Here is a 17,883-nt window from a genome sequence, read left to right as displayed (position 1 = left end):
TCAGCTGGTAAATTCAACTCTCACAAAGATCTGATAGTTTTAAGTCAATTTAAGCACATATTTAAAGAAGCATTAGTTACAGTGACTCTTAAAAGAGTATTTGACCTTTACACTGCGATTCCTAAAGTGTGAAACATTTATTCTTGATTATTTATTCATTAGAGGAAAAAGAAAAAAGCCAACTGTGGTCTATGGCACATGCTTTCAAGCTAATTTTTATAACCGTGAAGACCCTGGGAGTTTGTAGTTTTCATTTCAGTCAATTGCAAATGAAAATCTGTATCTAGGCATTTATATCATGCTCATCACAACACCATCCAGGCAGCTTACATAATTATATTATTCCAGCAGATACTGTAAACATTGGCTTTCTCTAGTATTGTTTTTTCTTTTCTTTCATCACAAAAGTGCACTGGTTATTATAATATAGTATTACAGGAATGCCCTGGTGAAGCGATGCATTTTACATTTAGTTTGGGCAATACATGTTGACAATGCATGTTATTGTCCCAGGCAGATGACAACAGACTCAGGGGATGAGCTGGAACAAAAATATTTAAAGACTAAAGCCAATTCTCTGCAATTTTCATAGTAGTAACATAGAATTAAATTTAAGGAGTTTTATAAATGTGGGGAGAAGGGTATCTCAAACATACAGTACAAAGCATGAAATCCAGAGGACTTCCTATGGTGTCTTAACGATATGCCTTGAAGAAAGTATTCTGGTGACAGACTAATTTTAGATTGGTTGGCACCTACTCACTAATCTATACTATTCCTTCCTCTGGTCAAATCTAGAAGTTTATCTTCAACAATCTTGGTTGAGTAAGGTTAAACAGGGTTTTCAATATTCAGATCCTACTTTTTTGCCAGCACCCAGATCTGAGGAGATCTTTATGATATACAGACCCCGGCTTAGTCAGCACAGCGCTTGCAGAATTGTTTTGCTTCTTAAAAGCCTGATCAAACGAAGAGTTGTACTGTACATGGATGACCAAGGAAGAACAAAAAGTGACATTCCCTTCCTTCATTCTAGTTGCTGAAATTTTGCCAAAGCCTCCAGCATTTGAACTTAAATATTTAAAACATGATAGTTACTCGTTGCCCTAACTAAGCCTACGCGTACTAAAGTTACATTCACAGCAGGAATGCAATGTGAAAGCTATGTTTACCATACAGGAGGTTACCTTTCCAATTATTATTCAAGCGTTCCAATAAGATTCCTGTTCAAACTATGTGTGTACGTGCATGTGGGTCTGTTTTCAATTGAATTGTATCGAGAACAATTCTACCTGATAAATTAAAAGAAATAAAAATAAAGTTAATGACCTGGCAGCAGTAATGCTTAAGCAAACAAGTTTTGCAAACACAAAACAGCCATCCTTTGCTTCAAAAAGTTACCATAAAATTTAAACAAAAGGCATTCGGATGGAAGTTTGTGATTACTATAGCAATATCCATTAACTTAGTTTCAAGCCAATCTTGGACGCCAGGGTCACCATACCCAAGAAAGCAACACTTGACCACTGGAGCAGCAACTGCTCTACAGGAAATATGTTGCCTAACAAGCTCCAGGATCGCGTGCGCTTTTTGTTCAGCTGCATCCCAACCGTGGCTCAAGTCATCTTAAGATCTTTCTTCTTGTGTACATTGCTTACAGAACACTGCTTACCATACCCACATTAGATGGTTCCAGGACTCCATTTTAACAAAAAGTGCAAGACAGATTTAACCCTATGAAATCAATAGCTGGTATACCCTGCAGAGGAGGCACTGGAGCCTGCTCACCCATCTTCAGAAACTGTTCTCTAGAGGATAGCAATATTCAGTGTTTATCATGTCTTTTCTTCTCACCTGTGTCTTGTCAGACCTGCTCTAGCTATGGCTGACGGAAATGAGTTCGAAAAAGCCATCTCAAAGTTTCTCATCTGACCTTGATTGATTCTGGTTTCAAGCATCAGAGGTTTTAAGCCAAGATGTCCAGGAATGTGTCTACACAACTGGCTTGTTACTTAAGATGGCAACAACAAATGCTGAGAAAAAGGAGGAAGGAAAAAGTTCCTTCGAACTATGGTGAAAGCGGAAAAGATCAGTCACCTCAAAAAAACAAACTTTAAGACTGGAAAAGAAGCCGGAGATGGAGTGAGATGGGCAGGAGAAGTGGAACGAAGAACAGATGAGGGAAGCTAAAGTAATAAAGACAAATCTAAGTATCACAGCTTAATAGCTTAGGGGGTTGGTTTTTTCTTTTTTCTTTTTTTTTTTTTCAGATGAAACCTGCATATCTGTTTATTCTTAAAGATCTTGTAGTACTGAAGCTGACTCACTCTAGTATGACATACAAGAATGTATTTCCATTCCTGCAATTGCAGCAATCTTTAGTATTGGGATACCGAACTCTTCTGGCAGATCCAGCAACCCAGTATGTCTAATAATGCCCAAAGAGCTACAGCATGCTGAGCATCACAGACCGTGCTGGAACCACTTGTGCTGTGCTACGCATGGAAGTCACACCTGCCAGCAGACCTCGCGAGTCAGGAAAGTGCACTGATACTGCAAGCTAGTGGGGAAAATGCCTACATCCCAGGAGCACGTGGAACATCACTAGTGAAACCGTAGTGCCCAGAGCAGCCACCGAAGAACTCTACCCATAGTGTTTTCATGTCAGTCTTCGTTCACTCTTCTTCAGCTCAATTTCTTTCCCGCCTTGTATTTCTGTAACAACTTTCTTCAGCTTTCTAACAGTTCTCATGAGACAAATATCTACTAAAATCTGGACAGAAGTGTAATTTGATTTATCTAAGAAAAAAATCAATCGCTGTATCAAAGAGAAACATCAGGTTCATCTTGCACAATCTAATTTCATTTCCTCAGATAATGAAGTTGAGACGATCATTTTGAACCCCACTAAACAGGATTCCAGTTCTTCAACAGCTCAAGACAATATCAATTCTCTGCGGCAAAACTCTAAAGGCAAAATTACCTGTGTGGCAGCAGCACAAAAAATGCCCTTCAAAATATCTCACGCAACCAGCTAGTGTTGCAGATAATCTGGAACAAACCAGACAGTATCATGGAATAACTGTACAAATTAAAATTCATCTCGAAGAACAGTACCGTTTCCAGCAATGCTGCACTTTCATGTGTAACCTGTATCCCAAATATTCATTTAAAGATACCTTAAGTGGACAGAAGCACTGACACACAAATATTTCCTTTTCAGATCCACCACAGGAAGAAACTCACATACTTCTTGGGTGATTTTTCTAATCCATTAGAAGGCATTTGTATCCAAACTCCATCCAGCTGGCAGGAAGCATACAGTACATCTAGACCCCTAAAAAAAGCTGCAGATGAATTTTAGTATTTGAAGAGTTAATTGGCCAGCACTGACCAGGCCACTTCTCTGCCTACAGAGATCACATTAGACACACAAGCTCCAGAAATACAGTGTATGGTTTGGATTAGCACTGCTCAGATTGGCTGTTCTCCCCCTGGCTTTCTTCCCTTCTGCTTTGACCAAGTAGAAAAAAAAAATTTAAATGCATGATACACATTCAGCTCCCTTTCTATTATATTTTATCCCTGGTCCTCAATAAAATAAACATTAACGCAAAGTCCTGATCTTGCTCCCTGTTTTTACTGTACCTGCACACTGCTTAATAAAAATTGCTACTGATACGAACAAAACTATAGCACTTCAGTAGTTAGCAGTGAAAGAATAGCAACATGCGCATCTCCTCCTGAACTTTTATTAAGTCCAAAATTAGAAATATTTCTTACAAACTTAAAATAGATTGCATTCCTTTAGTGTCTTAATTTTTGAAAGTGTGAACAAAAAAGAAATTAAAAATAACAGTAAAAAGTTACATAAATATACATAAAAAATAAGGGAACTGATCTTTAAAAGAGCTCAGCATCTGCTACTCCTATTCTCTCATGAGATCAAGCCAAAAAGATTTGAGAAGTTTTTATTGCCAGATCTAAATTTCATTCCACAGGCACTGGATCAGGTCTTTAATCCTTTACTTAACCACAAAGAACTGTGCTGAGGAGTATAATTCTTCCAAAATAACTGATGATATCCTAAATGTTGAAAGCAGTACCTTCCAGCTTGAGCCAAATCCTGCATGTTTTACTTTTAAGTAAATGCCACAGCTGATGCAAAACCAGCAGGATTCACACTGATGTTTTCAGGAAAGTAGAAAATCTCCAAAGAACAAACCCATGCTTTAGAAGTGGAAGACAATTAAAAAAAAAAAAAAAAAAAACAGTTCAATACTGGTACTGAATTAAACTGCATGTATAACATTATTTATATACACTTAACTCATTGACTCAGGATTTAAGATTCTTATATTTCATTACCCACAGATTTTAATATGTATTATGAGCTGCCTTCTTACCAGGAAAGAATTTTATCTGTTACATTTCCTTAATTCAGCTTTTTCTCCCCCCACCCCCCCGATTTCCTGAACTGCTCTTCTTCACAGTACTACAGTGAAAAGAAGGAAAGTTGGCTGAAATGTATATCAAAACAAGTACATACTGATACAGTAAGTTATTTTCAAGCTTCCAAGGAAAATGGAAGGTGAAAATTAAAACATTTCTAACCATCACAGGAATTAGATAGTAGAACAGCCTTCCCAGGAGAGTAGTGGGACAAAACAACTAGTTTTAAGTGGATCTTAACTTCCAGTCAAATTATCTGACATGATTGCCATCGCAATAAGAAAATTGTATTCAGTGACTACATCCTTCTTCCTACAGTATAACCCCAAGAAGGGCAGCACAAGAGATTTCATAAACAAGTCATGTTCGAGGTGGGCCAGGCTTCCTCCCCAGCAGATATACCTCAGCAATATAAAGGATGTTTCTATCAGTATTGAACAAGGAAAAAATAAATAAAATAAAAAATAAAAAAATAAAGAAGCCTTGGAAAAAGACACAGAAACAGCACTCAAATACACCCTCAGAAGATTTAGCAATGGCTTTATCTACTTGCAGTGCGAAAGGTAGTCAAGATACCTTGAACTTCAGAGGAGGTACACTATGAGGGCCAGCAAATGGAACATGAAAGTGGTAAAAATGTATTTAAGAGATTTCACCATGAAATTCTGCATACAAATGTCTTCATGGTACCATTCTTAGATTTTGATCCAACAGGCTTTCTGAGATTTACATACAGGGATATTTTCTCTGACAAGACCTAAATAGAGCAACTTTATATGATTTTGAAAAAGGCCTTAAAAGTATTGCAATTAGTTCTTACTACATTTATATACTAAAGCTCACTAATTAGAGGTCTTAGGATGTCAGAGAAGCTGGAGTACTCATGTGGGCAAAAGCAAATGCATGTTACAATTCGAATAGCTATAGTGGTTTGAAGGGAATACTCTTGCAGATGCTATTTGGGTTATTCTATCAGACACTGGAGAATTTTTTTTTTATTGTTTAAGGCAAAAAAGCTACGGAATGTCTGCCAAAAACCAGACCAAGGTTATCTAGCCAACAAAAAAGCCTATAAAAGGTCTCTTATCATATGCTCCAGGTACATGATTCCATAAAGCTTCTCAAAGTATCGTGTTTACAAAATGGTACTTCTCACAGGTTCAGAAAGTCAATATAATTTGAGAGGAAATATGCCCTTGCCGAGTCAGAATCCACTATGGGTTAAAACAGACTCTCCTTTTCTAGGAGACTTGAATAGAGCAGAAGCAAGTTTCTCATATTTTTCATACTTGATGTCTCAGGTGACCTCTTGGAAGTAGATCAAATTACTGAAACACCTTGATGACTATTCTCCAACTACAAGAGAAGCACTTCATAAACACTCTTGCAACTTTTGAGATTGAAATGCTCGGAATTAATAACAGCAGTTGTCTACTGCAAGCCTCAGGGACAGTGAAGGATGCACTCGGTATTAACATTCCTCTTCCCCTTTAATGATAGCAGCTCAACCACACCAAGGAGATCAAAAAAACAGTGTCCAAAGAGGCTGCTCCCAAGGGCGGTCCAGTGAACGGGTGTCTGTATGATTTGTCCATTATTTATTTGTACTGTATTATACCAGATACATTATTCAAATCCAGCAGACAGTGCAAACAAAACAAAAAAAAAGAAAGAAAGAAAAAACCACACACACACACAAAGATCCCTTGCAGGTAAACATCAAAATAGCCATTTGTCAGTAACTCAGCTGGTCAACCTTCAAAGCACTCATTAACTTCTGACAAAATGCAGTACAAAATGGCATCATACTCTACTTTTATATAGGCTCCAATGGAGTTAACATCCACCAGCCTTTCAGTTTGCATCAACTTGCTATATTATTCTTCAATAATTACATAAAACAGAACAGCTAGGAGCTCCAATAAAGCAAATAGCGTGTTTCTACTTATTAGAAGTCATGACAAAAACAGTGGTCTATGTACCTTGCTGCGACATACATGCTTTGTGGCTACTATGTACCTGTAGCACTTGATCATAGGTAAGGCAATGCCAAGTCAACACTTTCAGGACAACCACACGTTATTGACAGATCCAGATGCGATTACTTTGCTCTGAAGTAAGCCTCACTATGAACCAGCTTCATCCTGTCTCCCTGATTCTATATCCATTTACTTTGTACATCTCTGCCTCCTTACTACATTCATGAACTTCCACAACTTTGAAACAGAGGAAGCGATTCTTATCAACTAACTTGGAAAATTTTCTCCAATTCCAAACATCATCTCTGAACAGGAACATTAAAATACCATCTGCTTTATGCAATCTTACAGTATTTCTAATGTGGTGCAACTGTGCAATTTAAGGCAATAATCACTAACACTGGGCAGAAGGGAGGAAGACTGAACATCCCACCACATTTTGCATTAGCTTTCACACTTTTTGTTTGTTTGGAGACAACCAATGTTAAGAACAAAAAGTCAAGTCCTGGTTCTTGCCTGTTTTGCTTAGGCCTTCTAAACAGCTGCTGCTCACAAGCTACTATCATTCTTCTCATCTGTATAGAGAAGGTAGAGATACTTCTCCCCCACAGAAAAAATACTTTACATTTTTAATTAAAGAATGCTATAAAAAGGCGTAACTCAGCACTAGAATTTTCAAAAATCATGCTCACTTAAACTACATTCACTAAAATAAAATGCACTTAGATCACCATTTTGAAACAATTAGGGGCCAAATCTATCAGTAAAATAAAATGAATTTCTATTGCAGAAAAGAAAAAAAAAAAAAAGAAATCTCCTCTGTTCAGCTTCAAGAACTTTTTATAAGCAGAAATAAAAATGTCACATAAGTTGTTATAGTTTGTAAACTGTAGCACTGTAGAGAGCGAAAGACCACTAAAGTAATCCTAAAGGACAATCAGAATTCTGCCAACGCTATGTTTTTGCTGCAGAAATCCCAGGTTCATGCTCTTCAAGGTGGATTTCAAGTGCTAGTGAACAAATAGTACTAACTCAATTGGATAGTGCACTGTTTGCTGTGTCAAAGCTTTTTGCCAAACACATATAATTTTTTCTTTTTGCTGTATGGATAATCAACCCCAGATGGCAATTTACATAGGCAACAGCATAAAGGAATCCATGCACTGCTGGTGCTCTCAACCTCAATCAGAGCAAGCATGGGCGTTCGAGAATGTCACTGTTTATTTTTAATTGCTGTGTCCCTCCTTTGTGCAGGTTCAAGCGGTCAAAGACGTCGAAGTCCATTAGCACAACTGGAAAGTGATGCCACTTCATTTGGTGAGAGGGTTCCTCAAATTTAAAAAGCAGCTGGTTTGTAATGTCCCTAAATGCCCAGTGGGCACCAGCTGTCAATCTCAGTTACCATAGGGTCAGGGCAAAAAAGGGTCAGAGGGAGTCACAAACCACAATGTGTTGTGAAATGTGCTTCCTCCATTACCTTGCAGGCCTGAGAAAGGTTTGACCTTTTATAGGTATCCCAGCCTAACTCTGGGTGACGCTAGCAGGGGTAAGCACAACACAGCTCCAACCTACAGAAGTTGCTTCCTTTCACTGTGCTTTTGGCTTCCCTACCTGTATGGTAGGAACATTCGCAAGCTGCTAGTGGCATAAAAACCAAACAAAAATCTCTGCCCACTACCGTACCGCTCAGACATGTTGGTTACAAACCAGTAGAAAGATTAATCCATTAATACTAATTGAAAATAAATTGAAACTTTGAGGGAACTGGTTAATGCCACTAATGCTGAGTGATCTGGCTCCTCTTTGTCAATGCTCTGCTTATCTCCTACTTGCCTTTTACCTCACTGCTCCCTCAGTCACTGGGGGGGGGGGGGAAGCATCTTTTGAAATATCTCTCAAAGAGAGAGATCTTTTTAAATCTTTGTTTTGTTTTGTTTTTTATATATAAAGTCTCTCCTACCTTCCTCGTAAACACCCACTTGCAATAGTCAAGTTTTTCATTACGTTTTTGTCATTTTCTGCTGTCCTATTGATCCTCAAAGAGCAGCTTGTAATGCCTAGATGTATTTCTCTAAAACATTCTTGGACATTACAGGAAGAGCTAAGCAGTCACTTCCATACACAGTCTAGTTACGCATTCCTCCTTTGAAAGAGGTAATTGCCTTGCTCTGTCTCACCCCCAAATCCTGGAGCCAAAGCGACAGGAAATTTGACCAGCGCTCCCCCAAAGGGAAGGTAGCTGCCTTTGCTATGCAAGGCCCCTGTCGGGCAGGAGGCATCACTCACTGCGCTCCTCAGCCTTGCTCTCCTAATTGCTTGTCCCTCCTCGGAGCCCTTGTGCCGCCAGGCTCCGGACAGCAAGCAGGAAACAAAGGAAAAGGAAAGGGACTTGGACAAGGCGAAAGCAGGAGAGGCTGATGCAAACCTAGCTAAGCCCAGTGCCTGCAGAAATGAAAGGCAGGGCTCCCAGAACGGGCTGCGTGTTCCAAGTAGGAATACGGGCAGTGAGGAACTCAGCTGGGAAAACAGACATGATGTGGTGTGTATCATGCAAGTTATTTTTATCCAAAGGTAATTATGATATATATCAAATGGTCCCAGCTACCACAGAAAAGTCTGAGGCTGGCCTAAAATTAAGTGCCAGCTACCAGCAAAATATTCCAGGTGAAATCAGTGCCTCACTTAGTCCTTCACTTGCCCATGAAGTATAAGCAAAGATGAGAAAGCAGCATGTCCACTCAATGAAAGAAATAAGATCCATATAATAACAGGACTTCAGGATAATACTGACAGCCCTGAAAGGTCCCATCCAGCCACAAGCTGGCTACTCTTTGAATGCAACTGATTGCAGCTGCTGCTTGAAACAGCCCCAAAAGGCTCAGATCTTGGCTCATTCAGGGCAACTAACAGAAAGGGAGAGTCACAGCAGTCTAAAAATCAGCACCTGTGAAATAGACTGTGCTTGTTCCAAGCATCAAGGTACCTTGATGTCTTTTAAAGAAAGAATATATTTTAAGGAAATAAAATAGTAACAATGCTCAAGCAATTCAAAGGCTATTGAAAGGCCTCTCGACTTTCTAAAACGCCAGACTGCAGCAAGCCACATACTGCATCCCAGCAGCTCTCAGAACATGCTGACATCAATTAAACACCCAGCAAAGAGAATGTGCATCAAGCATTTCAATGCCCTCCTCTTGTCATTTCCTTCGCTTCCAGACATCTCAGGAAGGCTACCTAGTCAGGGTCTTTTGCAAGCCTTCTCACCGCAGTACAACGTCTAAAATGCAAGCACAACCTCACTCAAACCTTGTTCACTCCTTGGGCATGTCCCATCTTGGAAACATGCCCAGGTTGCTTTCTCAAAGTTGAAGATCTAACACACTAATCTAAGCCAGCTTTCTATCCTCTTCGTTCAACTAAAATTGAGCAGGTAACTTTACCGGCTGCCTCATTTAAAATCTCTCTGTTATGAGCTTGGCTTATAGCAGAATAACAGAAAAATAAAGACATTGAAAATAAGTGAATAAATTCAGATTGGAAGAGAACACACTCTTCTTTGTTGAGTGTCCCTTTCTATCAGGAAAACTGGGGGAGGAAGCAAAAATGAGAGACTCACCTTCAGGGCAGGAATCTCCACATTGTCACCAAGGCTAACAGAGCCAGAAAGAATAGTCCCTGTCATCACCGTGCCTTGACCCTTGATAGAGAAACAGTGGTCGACTGCCATAAGAAAGTGTCCCGAGGGGTCTCTTGATGGCAGGTAAGCCTGAGACTTGAGGACCTGAAAAAAGATAAAAGCAGCACCATGCCTGGGTGAAAAGTCATGACAGCCATAAAGCAAAAGGAAGGCAAGTGGATGATTGATTCAACAAGCTTGCAGTTTTACTGATTTCAGGCGTCTCCCAATGAGCTTAGAACACACCAATGTCAAATTAACTGTGCGTGCCACAGTGGAGATGCGCACTCAACAGCAGGAACAGTTCGATTTTCTGCCTTAGAAAGATTTGGTGCTGCACATTCAGCTTGATTAGCAAAACTGCATTGCCGACAAAGTTGCTGCCAAACTCAATATAAACACTGCAGCAAAGCAAAGCAAAAACTCCTGTACTCTTCCCCCACCGCTTCTTTTTTACCCTCTTCCAAAAAGTGGATTTTTATAGTGTATTTTGCTACTTCAGCTTCTTTGATTTTGTGAGAATGAACTTACAGACAGCCAAATTTTGCTTCAGATTTATGTTAACATTTCTTGGAGGATCAAGCTACTAAGAGAAATAGCTATATAAGTAGCATTTTCTAGAAAAATTCTCCAAGTTTAGGATTTGCATTTTGCTGACAAACACTTTGTTTCTTGAAATATACCATCACGGACAGAAGAAATTAATTACAGAAATTCAGTCACATACCCAACAGTGATCAAGAGGAACTGGTTCATCCCTTGTCTCAAATCATCTTTGATCCCTACCCCTGTTATCACATCAGCATATACACTTGGCACTGCCTTTAATATCTGCTTTTAAGGTCAGGAACAGCAGGTTAAGCCTAAGTTGCAATGGCAGAACGATGGAGAGAGAGAGAGAATCTCTTATCAAGGACAGAAAGGATAAAATTCTGAAGCTCAATAGCAGAGCTCGCTTGCCAGCTCTTCTAATATTTAAGTCTCAGAGTTGACAGAAAGAGCTGCCATATTGGTATTTCCTTCAGAGTCTTTAAGGTTGGGAACAGCACAGCAAATCTACCTGGACCTAGATGAAGGCAAAACTAAAGACCTGCTTGTCTCCACCTCTCTAGTTGTTGCTGTGGGCAGCCTGGCCAGACCACATCACACCCCAACGCCCCAGCTCAGGCCACAAGTGCCTGCGAGGCCGGTATGACACCCGGTGCTCAGAAGCCATGTGGCAATTCCTGCCTTTGTACAAGCCAGGCTGCTGTGCTCCAGGCCAGACATCTCTAGATTTAATAATTTGTGCTGTACCCTAACTTTGGCAATTTACAGGCATTTTAAACCTTGCAACATCCAGATCGGACCTTGACAAGTCTACAAAAAATAATGCCTTTGTTTTAGGACTACTTTCCACTGACTGCAAGTAGCTGTGACACCAACTAAGGAAAAGATACACTGCTTTTCCCTAATGCTTATTCACAGAAGGTGTGACAAGTCTAGTACAAGCTATAAAGCCCACCTACCTCAAACAGTAACTCTAAACGTTCTGCCCTTCACAGGGTAAGCTTCACACCATATAATACACCACAATTTAGTTTTCTGGAAACCTGAAAATTTGTCCTTACCTAAAAAGTCAGCACTGCTAGAACTAAGGATATTTGTGAAGCATCAGGTTTCTAAAGCCTTCTCTTGTTCACATGGGCTCTGATATACTGTTAATTATACAGCCATATATTTTTTTTTTCCAGGCCCTACCTCATTTAGGGCACAGGGTGAATCCAGGCAGTGCTCTTCATCTCTTGTAGAAGTGCAAAGCATGCAACGAGCAAGGCAGAGCAGTACAAGAGAAAGACGGTTTCATGGTGAAGGCACATGGTGCTTCTCTAAAGAACAGATCCTGCACTTGCTTATGCCAGAGCTCCTATGCAATATCATTCTCTTAAAAGTGAAACTTGCCACAGGTAATCGCTGACTGTATTCCTCATTCTCAGACTGTCCAAACAGAAACCCCAAAACCTGATGAACAGAAGCGCTAAGCACTCTCAGTTGTGATCAAAGTGGCAGGTACTATAATCTGAACACATTAAGTATTGTATACAAGTATGTCCTGAAGGAGTTCATTTCCTTAAATTTGGCATCCAAAATTAGTGAACGCATTGGACTTAACTCCTTTGTGCCTCAGCTTCCCAATCTAAAAGTGGGATAAAAGTCACCTCTACACTTCATACTGGTGTTTCAGAAATAAGTTAATTGTTTGCCAAGTGCTCAAGACCACAGTGATGAGTGCCAAAGAAAAGTCCAGGAGGAAATTAATCATTCTGAATGCAGAGCAGTATTTGAATGGAGCCATAAGGCCACACAGTGAATAATGAGAATAAAAAAAATACTGACTACCTGCTCATTAGTTGAGCCCTATCCATCCTGCGCAAGGGATGAGGCCAGACTTGTTCAGAACAAAGAATCATGCACTTGAGCACACGAAGGAAGGAGACAAACCCAGATGTGTAATTTGAGTGCTTGACTTCCCAACTTTAGTTTTCTTAATTTGTGGGGTAATTATAAAAGAACACTCACCAGGATCTGGCAGAATTTTAAAGCTACTTTTATTCCTTATGCTTAGTAATCCCTAACAACTTTAAACCACATTTCACTACACGTGTGACAGCTGTTTAAGACACAGCTATTCAAAGGCACTGAAACCAAGCAGTTGAAAAAGTGCCCTTTTGGGGCAGTCAGCCTCAACTTCTCCATTCAGTTAGAAGGGACCCCTAAAGAATTAGGTTCCTTAAAACTGGGACATTAATGCAGGAATTCCTCAGCATTAGATACTAGTATAGTATAGTCAACAACTTAACAAGTTTGAACATATTTTATGGCATTATTATGTTCTTCAGCAGGTACCTCAATTAATTCAGAAACACCTAGTGGAGTCTCAGACTCTGGGGCTTCCGGTCCACCAGGCTTTGCTGCAACTGCAACAATAGGACACCCACAGAACCTGAAAGAGAGAAAGACTCCCACCATTAGACCACAAATCTCCTACTTGTGCAAATGCAAAGTAGTTCCAGACTCACCTGACAATGAACGTGAGGAAACTGCCTCCAATTCTGATTTATCTGCTTTTCCCCAGAGTGGAAAACTGACATTTTCTCCTGGAATTACATGCATTTAGGCTACTGGACCTCACTACGAAATCTCTAATACTGTTTAGCTTTGCATTAGCCTCTGATTCAACTTCCACTGGCAGTTAACAGTAAGACTTTGGTTTATTTCAGAAGCAAGGGCCAGTTACTCCATCTTATTGCAGTGGCTTTGCATTCAAGTTATTTACCTGGAGACTAGCACTGTTTTCAGTTTTCATTAAAAATAATAATAATGATAATAATAATAATCCTAGCTGTAGAGTCACAAGCTTTAAAACATGAACCAGATGCAAGATGGCACATGATATCTACCTGAGTCTGCAAGACAGCCGGTAAAATATCTGCAGACAACAGTAAGATCTAACTCTGTTGAAATCAAAATTTACGAAACTCTAAATCATAACCATCAAAAATATCAAGTTGTTGACAAGATAAATGATTACATCTATTCAGTATTCACTTCAGAGAAGAACAGTTCTTCCACAGCTGACCTCAGTTTAGCTCTTGCAATGAATTTTATTCTTTAAGTCCTTAATATTTAGCTTTTTTTTTTTTTTTTTTAAACTAGCTGGCTGAATTTGTAACATTTGCTCGCCAAAATGCAAACTATTGTTTGTCTCATCTGATAACTTGCTTTGACAACAATTTAGAAAGGGAGGTTGGACTATAAGTCAACTTACTACTGCATTTTTGCAAAAGTCAGGATTAACATGTTAAATATATATAATTTAAAGCAATATAATAATAATCAGCAGTAAAATAAAAAACTGATTGGTTCTCACAGATACTTGATTTGTACACAACAGATTCAGACCCAAAGTCATGATTACTGTCATCCTTTTGACTCCTCACTGCCTTGCCAACTGATAGATTTTAATCTCAAAAAGGGAAAGAGCTGGAGGCAAAAGATAGTGCCTTGATAAAGGAAAACTGCTAAATTCTGTAGAAGGAGCTCATTTAGTGGTCAAACAGTAATGCAGAATATAAGGTATTTTCTCTGTCTATATGTCATAAGCCTGAGGCATCTAGGGACAAAGGGTAAATGAAATTATGCACCAAGAACCCTGTCACTAACCATAAAACTGTGCACTGAGAATTCCAGGTGATTAATTATAAAACTTTTGGAAATTTATTTTCCTACACACACTTTTGGGCAATGTATTATAATAAATATAAATTCACGCTGAACCAGGTGTCTTACTCCTTCTCCCACATACCAGAACAACCTGGAGTAATCACATACTGCCTTGGAAGTTGGAAGTACTTCCAAACATGATGCAGCTCTGCTAGAACTGTCTTACTGCATCACACTGATTTATTGTCAGCAGAGTTTAGACTCTGCTGGACAACGATAAAAGCTGGCATGAGCAACAAATCATGACAAAACAGAAATTCCATTCACAGGGACAGTTTGCTTTTACTTTCGTATCAATCTATGGAATGAGCAAGTTATGATGAGGTCAAATTTGCAAGTGTCAAGCTATTCAAATATATGACAGTTATTCTCCTCTGTCTATTCTTTCACCTTCCACAGAATCGCCTGACAACACTGCAATAATTCCACTACCGTAAATGGTGACACCTATTCTACAGTTGCAATTTGATTTGATTACTGTTATGGAATTGCACACATGCGCGTGTGTGTGTGAAAAGGACCAATAATCATTAAGTAACTAGTCCTGGGAAAACATCATTGCTAAGTGTTTGAGGTCAGAGGTGACAGTGAAATGGCCTCAGCACATGCCCTGCTAATAAACGTAGTTTAGAAATGCAAAAAAAGTTAAAGCGTGTGTTTGGAAATTCAAAGTTGAGTGGGAAAGAGGCTGTCAGGAAAGACCACAGGCCTGAGATGCAAGGGGACTAGCACTTTACAACCAGCCCAGGGCAGCAGTGCTTTCAAAGCATTATAAAGCCCAGAGCACGCATGCAAATACTGAATTTGTGTTATGGGAACACCACAGACATGTCCAATAAAAGAGCAATCAAAGACCCAGAGTCCAAATGACTAATTAAAACACTATGACAGACCATTTCTCTCCAGGTGGAATCACAGCTGTTGTGATCTGCTGATGCACATCCTTATTTTAAAAGGGGGCTGGAGGAAAGGACCTCACTTAAGTGTTCCAAAAATTCACCTTCCCTTCAGTTTTCACAAAGTCTGCTAACTTTCAAGACATGCTGTAAGACCCATCTGTATCCCAGGCTGTAAAGAGAAGATTTAATTCAGACAGTGTATATAAGGAAGTATTTCTGAATACCAGATTCGTTCCAAAAATTAGTCTTGCCTTTATGAATGTATGCAACTAAAAAGGTCTTTTTTCCAATCATCTGCAATATGATCATGGACTAAATCAAGACTAACATCTGCAGCAGCAATTCCTGCCATTCAAGAATAAAACATTTTTATTTTGTCCTTCTTTTAAAATTTGAGTAGTATGTGAAGATATATTCAACTGTTAAAAATCATTAGCTTCTTGGTATGGATTACAAATAAATATTCACAGATGAGAAATAGACTGAAAATCTTACAATGCTGCTTAATGATAATTCACATATTTTATATCAACCTTTCAAGCAACTAAAAAAAAAAAAACTATAAGAAAGCCATTAGATAGTTATCTCTACTCTGAAGCTTTCCTTAACTTATTAGCTCAATGCTATCTCGAGTCAGATTAGCCATGAATTTGACTAACAAAGACACATCAAAAAACCACACACACACACACACACACACACACACACACACACAAAGCATCTCAGATTAAAATGCAGGTGTTGTCTTCCTCTATCTTCCCTAAAATGAAGGGCAGCATCCTATGGAGAAAAACAAGACATCCTACATTTGCTTGTCCTTTAATCAACAATTGCCAGAGAGAACTCAAAGCTGTGGAACTCTGCATCTCTGCTAAGCTGGCAACAGGAAATCTCACTTTCTTGGTGACCTCTATCATACTGATAAAAACGAATGGACCAAAGAACAACATAGGGGCTGATAAAACAGCAAGATCTCCACTGTCAGTATTGTAGCAATGACGTAGTTGAAAAGGGACATTGCTCTACCATCACAAATAAGCTAAATGGGAATTGCCATATCCAACCAAGCTTTGCTTTTTGGAATGGATGACATTGTCTCCGCTATGTTCAATGCTGTTCCTCACACTTCAAAATGTGACTTAACAGTTAGATATCTAGGAGTAAGTCATAGTGCCCCATTATGACCTTGGGCAAAGCAATCCATGCTTCAATTTCTGTACCTTTAAACACACATCGTATCTGCACCGTATCTTCCCACCTCGTAATAGCCACACTTCCACTCATGAGTATCACTGCATTTCAGTCATTTACCCCAAGTAATTAATTTATCTGAACAAGACTGACGACCACAAACCCACCTAGATCCTCCACATTTTAATAAACAAACTTTCATCATTCTGCTCTTTCCCTAGTTAGATGAATCACACCTTTTACCCTCAGTTAAGGGGATCCCCTAATGTTTTCCTTTCTCTGGAGTTAAGGCTTCCAGATCACAACAGAAGTTACAAGCCCATAAACTAAAGAACAAGTTCTCCTTCTCCTGGATATTCTGGCTTTGTTTTATACAGTCTGAACTAAAAGCAGCTCTTTAAACTGAAAAGCTTCATTATAGGAAAATATTTCTCTACACATGATACTTTTCAGGATTGAATTTGAGTTTCTGATAATCTTTCTACTCTTTCCTCATCATCTCTGCAAGACGTCTCTGTTTGTACTTCCTCTAACAAAGGCCAGATTAGGTGTGTTAAGAAGCACGTTCAAGGGGAAGCGTGGGTGAAGTAAAGAACTTTACTGTTAACTTACTTTGTATTTTCCAATGTCTTCTGCATTTTCTTAGTCATCTTCTCTATAGCACTTTGCCTCTTGCCCTCTGGAAGGAGATCTATTTTGTTGAGAACTACCACCATCTTCTGGCAGGCGATTTGCCCAATTACCAAGCACTCTGCTGACTGCGTCTGCATCCCTTTTGTCACATCTATTACAAGCATCATCAAATCGATAATCTGGGCACCTGGAGGAGAATTCACAGTCAGTATTGTAGCAGCATAAAAAGATTAAGGATCATTTTTTCAAATAGTTTCTGTAAAAAAAACTGTCTGTATACATACACAGACCCAGAAGTCTGAACAAAACATAAAAGTCAAGATAAGCGTCAAATGCAGAATTGTTTGAAGCTGAGACTTAAGGAATTTAAACTATATTATACGGCCATCAGACCATAAAAAAATATGCAAGCATACGTTTGCTTACACTTTCCACTACATTAACAGTTTAGGTTTAAAGACAGTACTGCCTTTTTTTTTTTTTTTTGAATAGAAAAGAGAAGTTACCTTTGCAGCAACACACACATCAAGCATGACATTTGCCTGAACTCAAAAAGATAATGTAAGAAGCTAGGCAAGAATCTGCTTAAGAAACACAAAGTTCCCACCATTTCTTCCTTTAGAGTCCAAAATTTGATATGAGTGAAAACAAGATCACCACCAGAGGCAGATTTACCACAAACCTAAATAAATTCCTGGAACCCCTCAATGTGAGGAAGAGCTGATTTAAAGCCTGCAATACACCATCATCACTCTGAAATCTATTCTGCTTTTGGCTGTGATACAGAGTG

At 39.1% G+C, this 17,883-nt stretch overlaps 1 protein-coding gene across 2 annotated transcripts in view; it reads right to left on the bottom strand.

Moving 5' to 3' along the window:
* Positions 1 to 17,883, bottom strand: part of EEFSEC (eukaryotic elongation factor, selenocysteine-tRNA specific) — a 130,150-nt gene that overhangs the window by 78,312 nt on the left and 33,955 nt on the right. For both annotated transcript variants that reach the window (XM_067303698.1, XM_067303699.1), the window contains exons 2-4: positions 17,073 to 17,280; positions 12,994 to 13,090; positions 10,048 to 10,212 (exon numbers count right to left, since the gene is read on the bottom strand). In XM_067303698.1, the coding sequence (XP_067159799.1) occupies positions 10,048 to 10,212; positions 12,994 to 13,090; positions 17,073 to 17,280 (470 nt within the window). The remainder of the gene's footprint in view (positions 1 to 10,047; positions 10,213 to 12,993; positions 13,091 to 17,072; positions 17,281 to 17,883) is intronic.

This window comes from Apteryx mantelli, chromosome 12 (genome assembly GCF_036417845.1).
Source record: "Apteryx mantelli isolate bAptMan1 chromosome 12, bAptMan1.hap1, whole genome shotgun sequence".
Lineage (NCBI taxonomy): Eukaryota > Metazoa > Chordata > Aves > Apterygiformes > Apterygidae > Apteryx > Apteryx mantelli.
This window is presented reverse-complemented; position numbering and strand designations above follow the sequence as displayed.